This window comes from Gallus gallus, chromosome 22 (genome assembly GCF_016699485.2).
Source record: "Gallus gallus isolate bGalGal1 chromosome 22, bGalGal1.mat.broiler.GRCg7b, whole genome shotgun sequence".
In the NCBI taxonomy this organism is placed as follows: domain Eukaryota; kingdom Metazoa; phylum Chordata; class Aves; order Galliformes; family Phasianidae; genus Gallus; species Gallus gallus.
In genome coordinates this window covers 756,600-773,926 of record NC_052553.1, presented here as the reverse complement: position 1 = coordinate 773,926, position 17,327 = coordinate 756,600, and the positions used below count along the sequence as shown (strand labels likewise).

The 17,327-nt window shown below is 40.4% G+C and overlaps 1 protein-coding gene across 4 annotated transcripts in view; it reads right to left on the bottom strand.

Annotated features, from left to right (window-relative positions):
• The window catches only part of EBF2 (EBF transcription factor 2), a 128,761-nt gene that overhangs the window by 14,221 nt on the left and 97,213 nt on the right, over positions 1-17,327 (bottom strand). For all 4 annotated transcript variants that reach the window (XM_040651469.1, NM_001164536.2, XM_015297299.4 and 1 more), the window contains exons 8-13: positions 12,280-12,397; positions 10,372-10,502; positions 9,724-9,850; positions 1,730-1,818; positions 834-899; positions 547-724 (exon numbers count right to left, since the gene is read on the bottom strand). In XM_040651469.1, the coding sequence (XP_040507403.1) occupies positions 547-724; positions 834-899; positions 1,730-1,818; positions 9,724-9,850; positions 10,372-10,502; positions 12,280-12,397 (709 nt within the window). The remainder of the gene's footprint in view (positions 1-546; positions 725-833; positions 900-1,729; positions 1,819-9,723; positions 9,851-10,371; positions 10,503-12,279; positions 12,398-17,327) is intronic.

Sequence of the window (17,327 nt, the reverse complement as noted above, 5' to 3'; positions counted from 1 at the left end):
TAAGTGTAGTATGTACAACCTATGCAAACTGGTAAAATTAACATTAAGAAACCTTTATATTCATATATATATATATATATATGCCTCTTGAACTATGAGTTTTTTCCAGTTGTTATCTTTTATAAGAACAGAGATCTAACTAAAAAATACATTGAGTGGAGCAAGGAGAGAATTCAGCATTACGCTGGTTTCAAACAATACTTAAGAATTGCTTCAGCCATTGCTAGTCTGATGACCAAAACTTGGCATATTATCCAAAACAAAACCACACGTCCACTTCTGATGCCAATAGCTTAAAGCAATCTTTCTCTTCTTAATGGAGCAGGTAAAGAATCAGAGAATTGCAGGGGTTGGAAGGGATCTCAAGTGATCGAGTCCAACCCCCTTGCTAAAGCAGGTTCCCTACAATAGGTCACACAGGTAGACATCCAGATGGGTCTTTAGTATCTTCATCAAAGGAGACTCAAGTTGAGACACTACTATTGAAATAACTAAGCTTCAACTTCTCACTGTGTGGATTAACACTGTACCACTTGCATTGCTCACCTTGGTTGTTTCCCTGTGTTGACTCTGAGATGCTGACGCCCAGCTGGCTGCCATAGGAGTTAATACCCATCATACTGCTGTGTGCCGGGGAGCTGGACAGCGCAGGGATCTGTGCAGGATTCCGTGGTACGCTGTAGAGAGCTTCTGCGATGTCTGCAGCTCGTTTCAGAATGATGTCCTGCAGAATGAAGGGCACAAATTCAGCAAAGCACTGGGAGAAAAGTGCTGGAGTTTGTTAGAAAAATCTCAAGGTATCCCACTACCCCGCCCAGAGTAGTTACTCTGACCTGGTTGTTATGCGGCGTTCCATACAGTGCTTCAACCAAGTCAGCAGCTCGTTTCAACAGCATTTCCTAGAGAGGGACCAGATAGATAGATACATAAAACAGACAGTTGAAAAGGAAAGGAGTCCTGTGCAAGGAAAGGGGTGCGGTGCGGGCGGTGGACGGCAGCGGGCGGTGGCTGCGCAGCGTGCCGGCGGTGCGCCGGGCCCGGAGCTCTCCAGCGTCCTGAAGCCGTTCAGCCATCCCCCTATTTCCAACAGCAACTCGGCTTCCTGCTGGATTGCAGTACATCTTTTTGCATAGACACGTCAGACAATAACGCAGAACCCAATCGCCTATCATCATGCATAGATATAAAATAATATTTAATCTTTTACTGCACTGAAATTGAAGAATAAAGTCATTAATGCCACTCTTGTAGTGCTAGGTACTGCATGAACACACTGCAAGATTACAGAAACAGCACTTTCAACACATACATTTCAACACATGCAGTTGTGGCTGCAGAAAGCTGAGTTTCAAGTGATTTTTAATGAAAGATTCCCTTCAGATTAGACCTCTGCAACTATTCCTTTATGCTTATCATATTTAGGTTCAGAGATTTGCCACCGTGGATAAAGACAAACAGAATATGAATTTGACTTGGGAAGATATCTGCAGTCAATGCACATTTTAGCAGTAAAAGAAGTTCACAGACAGTGCTTGAGCTCAAACAGGTAAAAATTACTGGTAGCTGTAGAGTCAATATGATCAAATTGTTGTTTGGACCTACAACCAATTAGTGAACTTTTACTTATGTTTAGATATATGTGTCAGTTAAGGTACAATTTTCCCTCCTTATGAGTTATTTAATAAAAGAAAATACTGGGCTCAGTTGGAATGCTTAAAAATGTTTTTACCTTAGCTAATCTTTCAGGGTCCCCAGGATGTCTTGGGATGACCTTTTGCAGTCTTTGGAAACCGTAATCTATGGTAGGTTCATTCAAAGCTGAAAGGAAAACAGAAAACAACGTATTACATGATTGTGTATCTCAGGCAATACAAACTTAAAGTCTTGCAAAGAAAGACGACTTTCACAGCTTCTCCACTGCCACAATATCTTGCAAGTTATGGCAAAAAAAAAAAAAAAAAAAAAAAGCAAAAATTCACATACTGTATTGATTATACAGTCAGAAATCAGGAGTACTGTATTTGGTCGTCTAATAAACACATCACCCACCCTGCATACATTCTGCTGTCACAAACTACGGTGCAGCTATTCATAAGACACATTAAATTCTTTAATTGTATGTGGCTATTATGCATACATAGCCACTTCACTGTAACGATGTTAATCTCTGGTGGATAAACCAAGATATTTTGACCCAGATCCTTAGTACAAGCTGGTGGATCCCTGATGGTATTGTTGATAACTTCATAAAACTTCAGACATGCTGATATTCTCTACTCTGAGTCTGACAGAAGTAATGTAGCTTCTGATTATTCAAAATTAAAATCTGTTTGAAATTAATATAGAAACCAACATCAGCTCTCTAGAATTCTGCATGCTCATAGGATTTGCCTCTAATACATTAGGATTATTAGTGTTTAGTTATAAATATATATATATATTTAGAATTTCTTTATACTTCAGAATGTGCATTGTAATGTAAATGACACGTTCATGCAATCATATGCTAAGAATCTTGCTTAGAATTCCATGAAGCGTTTAATGAGTGACGCATGTAACTCCTGTAGCAATATCCTCATTCAGTGCTAGCTTCTTTCACCTTTTTGTACCATCTTTCCTTCTTCTACAATTTTATTTTTTTAAAAGAACCGGTGACATCAGCACAGCTGAAAAAATACCCGACTCCAAGAAATGCTGATGGCATTTACTGAATCTTCTGAAATATTCTCAGCACCTTTCAGGATAACCATTTCAAACACCGGGAGAATTAAACTATCAAGTGAGACAGACTATTATACCGATCCAAATTCTCTGTTTATCTGTGTCTATCTTTGGTATAACAACATGAAGGTAAAAGGTCATATTCCCCACTGAGATACATTTTATATTTACTTTTTATTAAATAATTATGGCATGGCATGAAGTTTAAATATTACAGGAGATAATCAAGTGGGAATTGTGAAGAGAAAACCCAGACCTGAGAATTTAGTCTTGGCTATACTTAGAATGTCTTTGCTCTCCACTGGGAGCCATTCTGGTTTGCTTAAGGAGTTTAATAATACACATTTCAACTGCCACAGAATCTACATCCCATTTGGGAAGAGGTTTTTTTGAGGGGGTGGGTTGTTTTTGTTGGGTTTTTTTTTTCTTTTTGCCAATAATCCTGAGAATTATAGGCCAATTCTCTCAAGAGCCTATACATCATTGCGTGCCATTTCTCTTCTTGATTACAAGTCTAATGAGTTATGTTGCATTTTTTAGATATAAGTAAAAGCAATGTAAAATATACAAGAATTATAGCATATATCTATATATAGTTGACTAAAATTAGCTAATAGGAATATACAGCATTCTAATTCAGGAAAAAGAAATCAACTGTTATTCAACAAACATTTTTCCAAAGCATCGACATGGATTTTTAAAATTTATTCTATAATATTCTATAACATAATTATAGATTATTCTATAATATTCTACAAATAAATAGCAACAAATAATTTCTCAACAATGTTGAACTGTCTAAGAACTCAACCATTTTTAGCTAATTCAGATATTACGCCTCTTGTCACAAAAGGCTTTCTGCACAGTTTGTAGTAAAAAAGATTACTGCTAATTTTACTCATTAATGAAACAAAACTATCTCTGTCATGAGATCCTGCAAAGAAACAACATATGACATTTTTGGAAGTAGATGGTACCTTTTCAAGTGAGGCTGCAACAGGAGAGGTGAGATGTAGACTCCACCAGCAAGTTTAAACAGCTTCACCTCAATACCACTTCCACTGAGAAAAGAACTATTGGATCAGTAGTGATTTATCTACGTGTTACATAGACCATATATCAAAATTATATCCAAATGCTTTTTGGTTTGTGGATTCAGAGACCTTAAAGAGATAGGCATCTGAAATGAAACCCCCCAGAAAACTGATTGAGGAATAACAAAATCCCTTTGACCACTCACAGATCCAATGTTTCGGGCACTAAGGGTCTCTTGAATTTCCCAGAAAGTAACTTAAAAAATTGTTCATGACATGAGATAGCATATGCAAAAAAGAGCACTCATCTAGGAAATAAACTATTTTGTTGGTTAGTTTATGAACTGCACTCTAACATAATTGTTTTAACAACAGAATTGTTACAGTCAGCAACAGGGAGAGGTCTGAATGCCCCACAGCCTGCCTGGCAATTTATGACAAAACCCAAACAGAGTATGGCGTAATGTTGCCTCTTTATATCATTACTTATCCTATATAAACCACGCTTCCATTTTAAATACAAGTCTCCAGTTAGTATGACTCACTGGAATATGAAAAAATTCTCTTACACTTGAACAACTGATGCCACGACATCTGTCTGCATTTGCAAAACCTGAAACAACAGCTCAGTCCCATTCATCTCAATGGGGACTAACCCAGATACCCAATGATAACAGTGCTGACATTTAAAGTATTAATTATTTCACCACACATCAAAGCACATAAGACTGGTAAAGGAGGAGAATGTTTTGAAGATCTGCACAATTTACCATGAGTGACAGCTCGTTCTGATATCACAGTGATGCCCTGGGAGATGTGCATTCTCCCTCTCCGCCAGTCAAAAAAGGGCCTCAGTCAAAGCCCTTGGCAATGTTCTGCAGCTCGCCTTTGCTTTACTCTGTGACACAGAGCAAATGCCAACAAGCCCACTGTTTGCAAAGCATAAATAAGAAACAAGGTATACATACCTCTAGACGTATCTGGAACATAGCAAGCTGAGCTAGGGAGCATATTTAATATTTAGAGCATGATACCTAACCTTCAAGAGCTTAACATAGAAAAAACAAAGCACCCATGGACTTAAAGTCTTGGATTCCAGCTTTGCACTGAGGACTATTGTCACTCAAACCAACAGTGAAGAGATGCTTTATTTTCACATTGTTGACTACAGAAGTTCTTTGCTTATAGTCAATAGCAATTTTGTGCATTGGGAAATATGTGCATCTGGTCAGTCTACTCAGAGGAGTACATCAGGACCTAGAGATCTAGAGTTGGAAGGATGCTACCAGAAGTACACACCTTGTGCTGTATTTGCTGTTTCAGTAACAGCTTTCTCAAACACCACACTCCCAACACAGCAGTGTCTTCAGTAGACTGAAGGAGCACAGGAGCTGCTCTGTGCAAATGCTTTCAGATCACATCAGTTGTGTTCGGGCCAAGTGAACTCACTCTTCCAATTTCTAGATCTCATTGTATCCTTGTAAGCATCGCTTTCCACAAGCAGATAACAAGACCTTCTCAAATCTACTTACAAGCTTTAGCAAAACAGTACCTCCTATCCTTGGTACCTGGCACAGAAAGTGAAACACCACAGCCTGGGAGACCAACATATCCTACAGATTAGTTTATATTGCATTGCTCTGACAAGTTAACTCCAGGAGGATTTTTGCTCAGCAAGGAGAATTATGTTCAAAATCTCCCTGAAATACACATTTCCAGGTTAGAAACTGTATGACAAAGTAAATGCAGAGCTGTGATCAAACTTAAGATATGAAAGCCTACGAGACATATCTCCAGCTGGCGTAAACTGAGGTAAGCGTTATTAAAGTCAATGGAACTATAATGGCACTACTTACAACAGCAGAGAATGTGAATTTGTGTAGTATTAAAGCAGAATATGAGGCTACTGCTGGATTAGAAGCAGGGAACAAATGCCCTATTTTAAGAACAACTGATGATAGAGAAGTAATGCAGAACACGGAGATGTATGTGTAACCTGTATTCACACCAGTTTAAGGTTTATATGGAGGATAAATATTTAATTATGGTGATCTAAAAACAGACTTATCACCCTTATTGTACTGACTAACTGATGGAAGTTGGTTCAGCAACTGCCATTGCCAGTAACAAGCCATTCCACTAGATTTCTGCCATACTCCAGGACATTGTTAGACACCCACAGAATCCTACTGGCTTCACTCTTAGAAGGGTTTACCATCTGGGATCTGTAGGGAAAAGTCCACACATCACGTTTTGGCAATGAGAGAAATTTGATGGGTGAGTTGCAGCACCCTGAATGATAGCACTTAAGAGTAGAAATGCTGACAGAACCATAACTACAGCAATGCTAGCACAGCACACTTTGCTAGGAGCCCATTATAAATACACATTACGGGATGCATATGAGCTCCCATAACAGCTCCGCTGTGGCATTTAGATTTACCCTTGAAATTTATATCTAATTTTTATACTCATCTTTTTAACACTCTATCATTTCCTTCTTCAAACAACCTGTATTGTTACTATTAAAAAAAAAAAAAAGACCAAGTATAATCAGGTCAAACATTAATATTTGATGGTATATTAAATATTGAGGGCACAGGCAGAGACACACTTCACAATACTAAGATCACTGCTTTTCTGCTTCCACATTTTAGGAAAGTATTGGTGGCCTGGTGACTAAAGGATCTGCCTAGGACCTGGGATCTGTTCCCTTGTCTACCTTCAGCTTTCCTGCACAACCACAGGCAGTGGTTAATCTTTCTTCTTCTTCCCATGGCAGCGCCTCATGTATAGAATGAAAGCAAGCATCTGATGCAGTGAGACCCTGATGAACCTTTCAAGGTCTGGTTTTCAATGAATAATTATCATTGCTATACCTGTGATGTGCCTATAGCCAGCTGCTCAGTAGTTTTAAATGACTTGACCCTTCGTACTTCCCATCTGAGGTTATCTCAGCACTTAATAATTATTAAGGACTTAATACAACATGACCCTGCTGGTAGTGGGGCTGCTCGTTGGTGCTGCTGTTATTAATTCTGACAGAAGTACATCTTCCCATGCTTTCACTTTGCAGACTTTCACACTCCTCAGTCTCCTGGGCTAGATGTTAATGTCTCTGCATTTCTTCAGCTTTTGCCAAGTGCAGGTTGGACGTAAGGGGGATATATTTGGAGGAGAAATTCCTGTTTATAGAGGCAACCACAGTTCAAGAGAGAAGTGGACTCATTTGCATCTCCGAGCTGCCCCATTCTCTGATGTTTTGTCAGGTAGAAGCTGTGTGACAGACACATCACAATATAAAGCACTAGAAGTAACAAGAAAATAATAAGCTTCAATTCTCACAAGAAAATAGATTTTCATTGTGATGCACTCCTCAATAATAGAAAACATATTGAACTTTCCTGTTCAATAGTTAATATATTTGTCTGCTCTGCTCTTCCCAACAAATACCTGCACTTCTGTGGTGCTACTGAGTGTATTTGCCAGAGTGCTGTGGACACACACGTTCTCTGCCATTTAGATAACCTGTTCTCCTGAAGCTGGTGGCTTCTCTTGTCTAACAGTGTGAACAAGCTCTGCAGCCTTTCCTTCAGTGGAGGACTGATTCAGATCCTTCCTATGAATCCCCATTTCTATAAAGCATGCTTGAGCTGTGCATCTTTGATGCCTCCACCTTTCTGATGGTTCAAAAGTTGTTGGGAGGGTCCTAAAAAGACTCACAAGTGGAAGGAACTTGACTGCATGAACACAGCTTGCCTGGGATAAGGATTGATGTTTGCTCACAGCAGTTTTCCAATATCACAATTGCAGAAAGAAAATAAATAAATAAAAAGCCACCACGTTATTTTCATAGCTAAGAAGTTGTTTTTATTGCTATTAGCAGCAACGACCTGGGGGAATTGATTACACAGGTGAGCCTCTACCTAATAGCTGTGTTTATCATTTTGCCTGCCATGGTGGGAGAGCTGCAGGTTCTCGTACAGACAGATTGAAATGTTGTCTATTCTACCCTCGCTCGGCATCTTCCATGAAGTGCTGTTTTGTAACATATGGCAGTGAGCACCCACTCACTCCTCAGAGAATGCTAACAGATATCCCTATGCCAGCAACAGCAGTAACACAGGGATAGTAGATTTAACTTTCCTCTCTTCCGCCAGCTCCTACATACGTCTTCATGTCCCTTTTAGTGAAGCACTCTAATTAATATGTCAAAGAACTGCACTACAGTCTGACTCCAGTCCCCCTAGATGGTACAGGTAAGCCTTGCAATCAAGATAGCTTCACAATAAGAAATATACATATTTTCATAGACAGATGCACATTTCTATTTTACACATCACTGCATCACTCCATTCCTAAATCTCTTTCAGCAGTGGTATCAACAGCACTCAGAGAATGGCCCTCACTTTGTGTTGAAGATCTGTACAACCAAGGCCTAAACAAGCAAAGAAAAGCATAGGAAAACTTGACATTTTCTATCTGTAATAATAACTAAATAATTAACGCACTCTCTCTGAAGGTAAAAGCATTACACCTAATGCTGTCCCTGAGAGCCCTTTACTGCACATGAACCAACAACCTTTGGTGGCTTTGGCCAAGTACTGGTCAGAAAATGCATTAGAAGAAAACATTTCTAGAGCTTTTGGCCAGATCATGATCTCACAAGTCCAAGCTTAATTCCAGAACAAAGCTATTCTGCTTCAGGGTCCTCATCTTCACTCAGTCAATTGATATAATCTCAATGCCTTCAACCAGCCATGGATCAGATCACCGTCATAACAAAAATAACCCTATGTCAGTTAAGCTTATATTTCTTCAGAGCACCACATGTCATTTAAAACTTAATTCTTGCGGCGGGTTTCTAGGTGTAATAGTCATGAGTAAAAAACTTCCCACATATATTGCTAACATAATTTAGCATTTGTACTAATAAAGAACATATAAAATGACATATGACAGGAACGGGAGTCTCACAAAGCGTTGGTTCTTCCTAAAGTCTCTGATTTCCACTCAAATTTTTCCAGTTATAGGAAAATTCTAATTAGTTCACCCAACATGTGGTTAAGGTTTTCCCTTAAAATTTTTAATAAGGATTTCTTGGATCTTCATCATTACTTTTAATTGATTGCTTAAAATCTGACCAACACAATACTCAAAGATTAGTTAGTGAAGGTTGTTGGGAAGAAGAGGCTTTAAAAAGCAATAATTCCTTGACTTTTGAGAAACCTGAATGTGATTCAGTGGGAGCAAGTCCACCTATTTAAATACAAACCTACCCTTTAAACTCTTTGTGTGATCATTCTCCAGATATGGTTAATAGGGTACAGAAAGTTGAGTGCACACATTGCATGCCATCGCTGGCCTCATGTTCAACGAGCTGCTCATCTGCTCCCATCTGATTTTCCCTGTCCAAACCATGGACTGCTCTCTCCATAACATCAGTGTTCTCCTGCTAGCTGAGGTGAACGTAGGGCACTAAACAAGTTGATAATCCATTTAAGAATTAAAAAAAAAAACAAAACAAAAACCAATTGTACTTATTTCCTACTCAGCTCATTGGCTTCTCTCAATACAAGACACTCCTTGTCCTCTGGGATTACCTTGAAAATGAAGGGTTACCCCCAGTGAAGGGAAATGTAAAATAAATACTGCTATAAATAAGACATATTCTAATATACAGAACAAAGCTATCGTGTTACTGTACATCCAATGTAGGTACAGGCAGACTCATAACATAACAGAGTGAGCTCTATTCTAGAAAAAATATTAACGAGTAGTAACAGTTGCTTAACACCTCTGCACAGCAATGAAGCTACCCTATCCAAATGTCACAACTGGCAGAGTGGCCTTCAAACAGCAAGAGGCAGAACAAACAAACAAACAAGGCACGGAGTTGTCAACAGTGCCTACCAAAACAAAGAGGCTCAGAGCTTGAGCTCCTCCAGTGCAAATCACAAGCACCTACCTGTGTAAATAAACCTGCCTGGGGCGCCTTTGCAAAACTGTTTGGATTTGTATGATAATGTCACTTCAACCACTCCGGGAATGTGACGTGGAGGTGTCTGAACTCGAATGGCATGAGGCGTGATAAGCTGGGAAACAACAAAATGAGAGAGACAATTATACAGCTGTGTTACTCCCCCTGCTTACCTACACCCTCCAAATGTGCTTTATGAGTAAGTGCATTGCTTAATGCTGTGTAGGAGATGCTATAGATTAGGCAACTGATATATCTCATGTCGTTTCTTGCCTCCAGGAGAGGAAGGAGCGTTTTAGGATAAATTGTCATCAAGGAAAAATAGTGTCACTTATACCCATTATTTCTGGACCCAGAGGGATTCTTTCTCCTTTACGAACTCTTCCTATGTTCACTCCCTCTTTCTTTCCTTCTACTCTGCATATTACTGAGCAGTTGGTCTCAATACTATCACAGAGCAAGTAGTTCCACAGAGTAGATTTCTATGAATTTCCTTCATGGAGTTTTACATGGGCCATCTTACACACCACCATTTTTGTAGCATTAGTGGAATGGGAAATAATGCTGCTCCCTCTCCACTTCCCAAAGAACAGCAGCGTTCCTTCAACTTGGTAACAGGGAGGTGCTTCTACCTACCTCACTCCATACAAGCATGGTTCCAAACACTACTTGCAGCCCATCAAAGAAGTTGTCTCCAATAATGATCACCATTGCTCCTCCCGTTGTCCACCCTTCGCTTGGGCTGATGGCTTTGATGCACGGTGTGGCTGAACAAAACCAAAAGGACAACAGAGCATCAGGTAAGGGATCTAACACACTGGGTGCAAACCCTTGCAGAAGATAAGTGCAAGCAACCTCTACGCATGTTAAGTAGTCCTAAGTCATACTGGGGCAAACCATAGCTTAGGGAAGCTTCACCTGTCTGCTCCTAGGAGTTTCTGCACTGCTGCAGCTTCACACTGCCATGAATTCCCCAGTGCTGACAGAGGCCTAGGACAAGTCCCTCCAGCCAGTCACCCGTGAAGACTGCTTTTCCATTTCAGAAAGCCAAAAGAAGTGAGTAAATAAATAAATAAATACGAATAAATGCATGTTTTCTGCCTTGCTAGTGTTAATTACTTGCCTATTCATTACCGGCACTTAACACTGTGTCATTAAAGCCCTAATAGGCCAACTGTAGTGGGTGTAAAAATGAAATGCTTAAATGATCATGCAGAGGTTGTTTAAAAAAAATAAATAAATGCCACACTCATTAGAATAGGCTCACACAAAAGCTAAACCCTGTGCAAAGAGACGTAGATAAAGATTTATTAGGTTTATCAATGGTAGGAGAGATACGGAAATATCAAATGTTTCCTCCAATTCTTATCAGGAGACAATTTCTAACAATTTCTTGGTTTTGTGGAATAGATTTTTTTTTCTCCTCTCTTCCATATGTTCAAGGCCTCTGGACTATACATCCCATCAGGAACCCAATATGGTTTCCAGGCCATAACCAAAGTCAATCCATCACTCCATTCCCAATGTTGACAGGGTCAGAGGTGGAGGGGAACTTTGGCAGGGCTCCAAAAACATGAGACTCCTTTGAACAGCCAGTCAATCACATCCAATCAGTCAAGGAAAAACTGGATGGCTTCCTAGGCTAGGAATCCTGGGATTTTCCTTCTACCATTTCACTGCCCGCTGGGGGAGAATTAACACCACTCTGAATTCTTTACTGATTCAATCATTTTCTTCCAGTTCATTAATTCTTCTTATAGGTTGATATAGGGCACATTTAAGGAGTGGGGCAGCAAAACATTATAATGAAATAATATCCTTGCTTGTCTTTTCTGCTAACATCACTAGCTCTTCTCACTTTCACTAGCTGCAGGGGAGGGAAAAGTAGACACAGATAGCATTTGCTAGTAATTTGGAGTACTGTCTGCATGAGAAGGTGGAATGCATTGGTAATGAATGCACAAGAAGAGGAAGAGGAGGGGCCAACCACTCTGAAACGTAACAGACACAAGAATTTGTAATTACTTTAATATAGTCCAAAAACCATTCTGTAGACGGCCGTGAGCCTTGCTTAGCCAAACAAACTAAAATCAATTAGTGTCAGTTTCCTTCTGTGCATTGTTATGCTTTGCACATAGTTTGTTTAAGGGAACTAGTGACACTTTTTCATACACATCTTGTGCTGTAACAGTTCTGTTTAACTAAGATGTCATGTTGCCTAATTTGCCTGAAATCAAATCAATCCCAGATGAAAAAGAAGTCCGAATTTTAGATAATACTCAGTGTTTCTGCATTTTTCATCTCTGCAGGACAAACTAGTAAATGAATTGGGAGGGGGAGAAGGGAAGTCAGTATCTTATATGTGAAGAGGATCATATTTTGCATGCAGTAGACACTGTTTTCCTGCCTTTTCCTTCTCTAAGCCCCCTGAGGTTCTGTAGTTCCCTCTTAGCTCTCCTTTCCTCCTGAAAACAAACAGAAATTGAAGAATTGGTAATATGGTTTTGCGCCCATTTGTGTACCACTCTTCATACAGCATCCTACCTTCAGAGGGGTCAAGTCTCCTTGCTCTCCGTCCATGCTTGGAGTTGTTGTGAACAAACATGTTGTCAGACACTGCCAGCACGTGCCCATCAACATTCACTGTTGTGGATAGCACAACCTAGATATTTTCAGAGGGAAGAAAAAGAGGCAGGTAAACAGCTTAGTTGGATATTCAGCTTATAATGTATTAATTATTCAGTTAGTTAAAATCTTATTCTGTTTGTAAAATGTAATCACGTCCTGCAGGGCTTACTCCCTAGCAAGAATGGGAGAAAATATTCTCAGCCTTTACTCTGTGCATTAATTCCATTTAACACAGCATCCTAAGGGCCATATAAAGTCCTTAATGTATAATGAACCAGCCACTGCAGATGGCCCTAAATTTTGTTTCCTATGATACACCGTAGCATAGCTGATGGCAAAGAGGTCTGTATACAGCAACCAGGAGGACAGGCTGCAGAGCACCGCAGCAATTTGCCCTCTGATACATACATGCAGATTCAGAGCCATCTGCTGCACTGCACACACATGCAAATGCATCTACATCTGCTTCAGAAATAAAGGTCTCCATTGACCGAGCAAAAGAGAAACTCCTACGACGTGAAAAAAGTACCTAATACGATGTCTGGTTTTTACATATACAGACTGAGTGCCTCTCAGAAAACACCTGAGCCTGAGCACCCAGAGTCAAGCACTAGATTTGAAAGCCTTGGCCTCCATGGCTTTGCTACTGGGCTCTGAAGGCACAGGAATTCTTAGAGTAATTGAATATGTTAACGAATCCCACTTCACTCTCCCTTTCAAACACGACTGTCCCAAACCTGTCTTTAAACCACAAACTTTAAGGAAAAAAAAAAATTAAAAAAAGAAACAATCCTGCATTTTAACAACTGAAAGAAAGATGCATCTTGTTGAAACTTTGGGGTTACGGCCATTAGTTGGTGTCAATCAGCTCAGCCCTACTCAGCTGCCACACAGCTATAGAAACTCCCAGCTATTGAGGATCTGACCCTGGACGCGTTCATGAATTTTCACAGACACAGCTGTCGTGGTCCAGGTAAGAGAACAGGCTCTAATTGCTGATGAAGCAGTACTCATCACACACCATGAGCAACCTTGCCCTCCCCCGGCAGGATTCTGCAAGTTTAAAGAACACTTTCTTTCTGGAGGCAAGTTTAATTCATTCCAAAAGCCTCTTGTCATACTGTGCTCTTATATTTCTCAAGCATTCTTGTCACAAAATGTGTTGCTTTCCGTGTGCCAACGGATTTCATCATTGCACATTTGGGTGGAGTGAGACTCCTATCCAGAGTGAACGTTTCCCGCATGACATAGCTGAACCCACTCAGATGCACTTCATTATTTTCCGTTAAACAATGGAAATAAATTTTAATCTCTCACTGGCCAGCACAGAGCGCACTGTGGCAACAGGGGAATAGGCCTGAATTATTCCAGTGTCTGAAATATTTACGACAAGTGTTTAAATTGCAACCAAATGTAAATCAGAAGTATATCATTCATATATATATATATATATATATATACAGTTACATTATATAATATATACATACCTGACCTCACATACACAAGGTATGTGTGTGATAAATGCACACCCATGTGCCCTCAGCATGGGTTTTTTATAGTATCTGCAGACTGCACGCTCCTTGTTTGAAAACCCACTTGGGTGTCAATGTTGCACAAAAAAATGAATCCTATTTCAAGAGTAATAGCAAAAAAGTAGTCCTCCATCTAGAAGATGAGTGTTGAGCAGCCTCTATTCCAGCTGAAGACCACTCTCCATGAATGGCTCCATTTCTATTTACCTCTCCTGCTTATCACAGGAGGGTCAAACCCAGTCAGCATTGCACCAACTGGGCCCAGTGGTAAATAAATGCAATCTTCAGGGACAGGACAAAAGCAAAGTGCAGATCTGGACCAGAACTATCTCAGAGTTTTGGACCTTCTCTGCAGTAATCTTTAAGGTACTACTGAAATTCAGCACATATCTTTGTCGTTACTATGACATGGCAAGCCAACTTGTTATCAGTGCTGTTGAACAAGAACATGCAAGATTATGGTCATAACAACTCCTGAGCTTCTCCACTTTGGTTTGGTCATTCCTTCTTGGCTGGTGAAGATGGCAATCCAATTGTTTTATACTAAAGATTAAAAAACAATGTTTTATGGATAAAGGGAAGAGGAATGTGCATTCCGCTCTGGTCTCTAACTCCCAGGCCCTTCCCTTTCACAAGCCAACTGCTTTCCCCCAGTGAGTATTTCCTGGGTCACGAAGGGTGACCCTTTCCATCTGGAATCAATCAGTCAACTCCTGACAACTTCCTGAAACACCTCACTCCATTTCCTGTTCTCTCCCCCTTCTCCCTTTCCCCCTGGTTTGCTTCACTCTTCAAAACTGCAGGCCACAGCAGCTTAATGTTAGAGGGTCAGACACAGTTAGACTCCAAAACACTACACAAGAACACCTTTGACCTTCAAAAATCTTTACATCTTAGCTAAACAAATCAAGGTCAACGCTTCTTACCATTACCTTGTTAACCATTTCTAGGCTTTTTTTTCTTTTTTTTTGGCCAATACCTTTCTGAATGCATATTTATCAATAACACTTGTTCTCCTAAGATCATAAAACATCCCAGGCCCTTTTGTAAACCTGTGTTTAGTGCTGCTGAAAGGCGATGTGCAAACTTCTCAGATTTGCCCACAGCACTGGCAAATTACTGACAAATGTTTTGGGGTTTCTGTGTCCAGATCTGATGGTGCTGCTTCTATTGTGTGGAAATTCGGCTTCTACGCCAATTCCATTTGTGATCTTCTTGCTAAAATCAGCAGTTAATGCAAAATGCAATTCTGAGTAAACGACCTGAGAACATCAAAGTATGTCAGCTAGACAATGCGTTCTGGTGATTGTAGCTTAAGGCCAAATTTGACATAGATGGCATAAATAAGAAAGATGTTATGCTCCTAAACAGCTGGATCAACCAGTCACCTCCAGTGCAACTTCAGAGGACAACCACCTGGGCAAGAAACAGACATAGCAAAGTGCTCCTTCAGCCACCAAACGTGGATTCCATCTACAGCAACAGCAAGGGAGGTGCAAGCTTCTCAGCGGAGCTTCCAGCAGTTCCCCAGATCTCTTTGCACATCTGCAAGGGTCTTATAACCAGCTACGAAGCCAAAGACCCGGAGTAATGACTCTGCAGCAGTGCTGAAGAAACGTGTGGTTGTTTTTGTTTCCCAGGTGGATTTCTGTAATGTGCTCCCTCCTCTAAAGCCGCAGTGAGGGCTCATCACCTCTCGTGACATTCAGCCAGACTGGGTTTAGCACATGGCACTCAGGTTCCCCGAGCTGGATTGCCCCTCTTCCATTTCCCTGCGCAGTTCAAAGTGTTGGTATTACTTTACCTTAAAGATTACCTCTCTGACTCGCCAGTACTGACAGCACCAATCAGTCTAACAGTTCACGTTACCCGTTTTCAGACTAAAATCTTCAGTTCTGGCAGCAGCCGTTCTTTGTTAATGACTGCGTCCCCTGCAGAAGCCCACTGAAGGGTGGGTAGTGGGGAAGCCACATTCTGCACCCATCTAATGGTATCTTAATGAAAAGTTCAGAAATACTACATATTCTCGGTCAGAGGCGCTACAATCTTTCCTCCCCCATCTATACTTTATATTGATACTTCATTAATTTAAAGTACGCTCCTCTTCAAATCGCATACGCACAAGGAAATACCCAGCATCTACATACGAAAGCTGCATCACTCATAGACACCTATTTAGACATATGGTACAAACATTCTAGGCATAGAGGCGTTTATTTACATGTAACATATCTCATCACTGTGTAAATGATCTCTCTCAAAAAATTCCTGTTACCATTCCAAGTGTGGAAAAAATTCTTATGACATTGTACATCTGGAAACAATATTACATTCCTGATGCACTTTCCCTTACAACTCTCTGGTCACAGCACCATGTTATTTTAACTTTTCAGAAGAATAACTACTAGGAGGATTTTAAAAATTATTAGCGTTATTATTATTTTCCAGCTGGGTGGAAGAAAAGATGTCAGGCCTCATCCTGCTGTCTTCACTTGGATGGGGCTCCCATTGATGTCAATAGGCGTTTGGGTCGAGTAATACAGGAGTAGATGCTATAATATGTGTTTGCTTCATAGTTGGATTAGGAATAAGATAAACAGAGAGGAAAATGCCAGCAGCTTCTCTCTACTCAAAACTTCCATCAGATTTTTTGGGAAACGTTCTCTGATACCCTGAGCCTGCTGAAAACTGCAGGCTGATAGGAGCTCTGCACATGGCCTTCATTTTGGGAGTGGGGCCTCCTGCTATTTTAGGGGCATTGGTAGGAGATAACTTCTGGGTCACTGCCATCCCATCTCCTGCTATTACAGACAACTAAACCATGCAGCCACTTCTAAACAATTGTCTTAAACCAGTTGAGCTTTTGCCTTTGGATCACATCTTGTTTTAAAGCCTACATCTCCTGATGGTGACGGACTTCATGCTTTACAGCCTAAGTTTATTTGTACTCAGTTCATACGTAGCGCCGGCTCTGAAATTACTATTTTCTATTCTGATCTACCTCAGGATATTTTCAGAGAGCAACTATGCCCTTTCTCAGTGCATGTTCCTGAAGTATGAGAGCTAATACCCCTCCCTATTACACATAATGCTCCAGTCCTGCACCTGTACCAATTTTATTTTCATTCTGTTTAAAATCAGTTAAACCACTACACTGTATTCCAGACAAGATAGTAGAATATGCTGACAAAAACATATCCTTCTTTCTACCAGCAGAGTTTACCTGAGATGCAGCAGGATCTCATTTATGGTTTGCTTTAATGGATGATACACAAGATTAGCAACCCATGGTTCCAATGGCCACTTGGCCTTCAGATCTGAGCACATGAAGCTCCTTGAGTGGTTCAGTTGCAGTCAGTCCCTCCCTTACGAGTATAGACTCAAAAATAACATCACCTCCAGTGAATAAATCTGTCAGCAGTAGCTGGACTG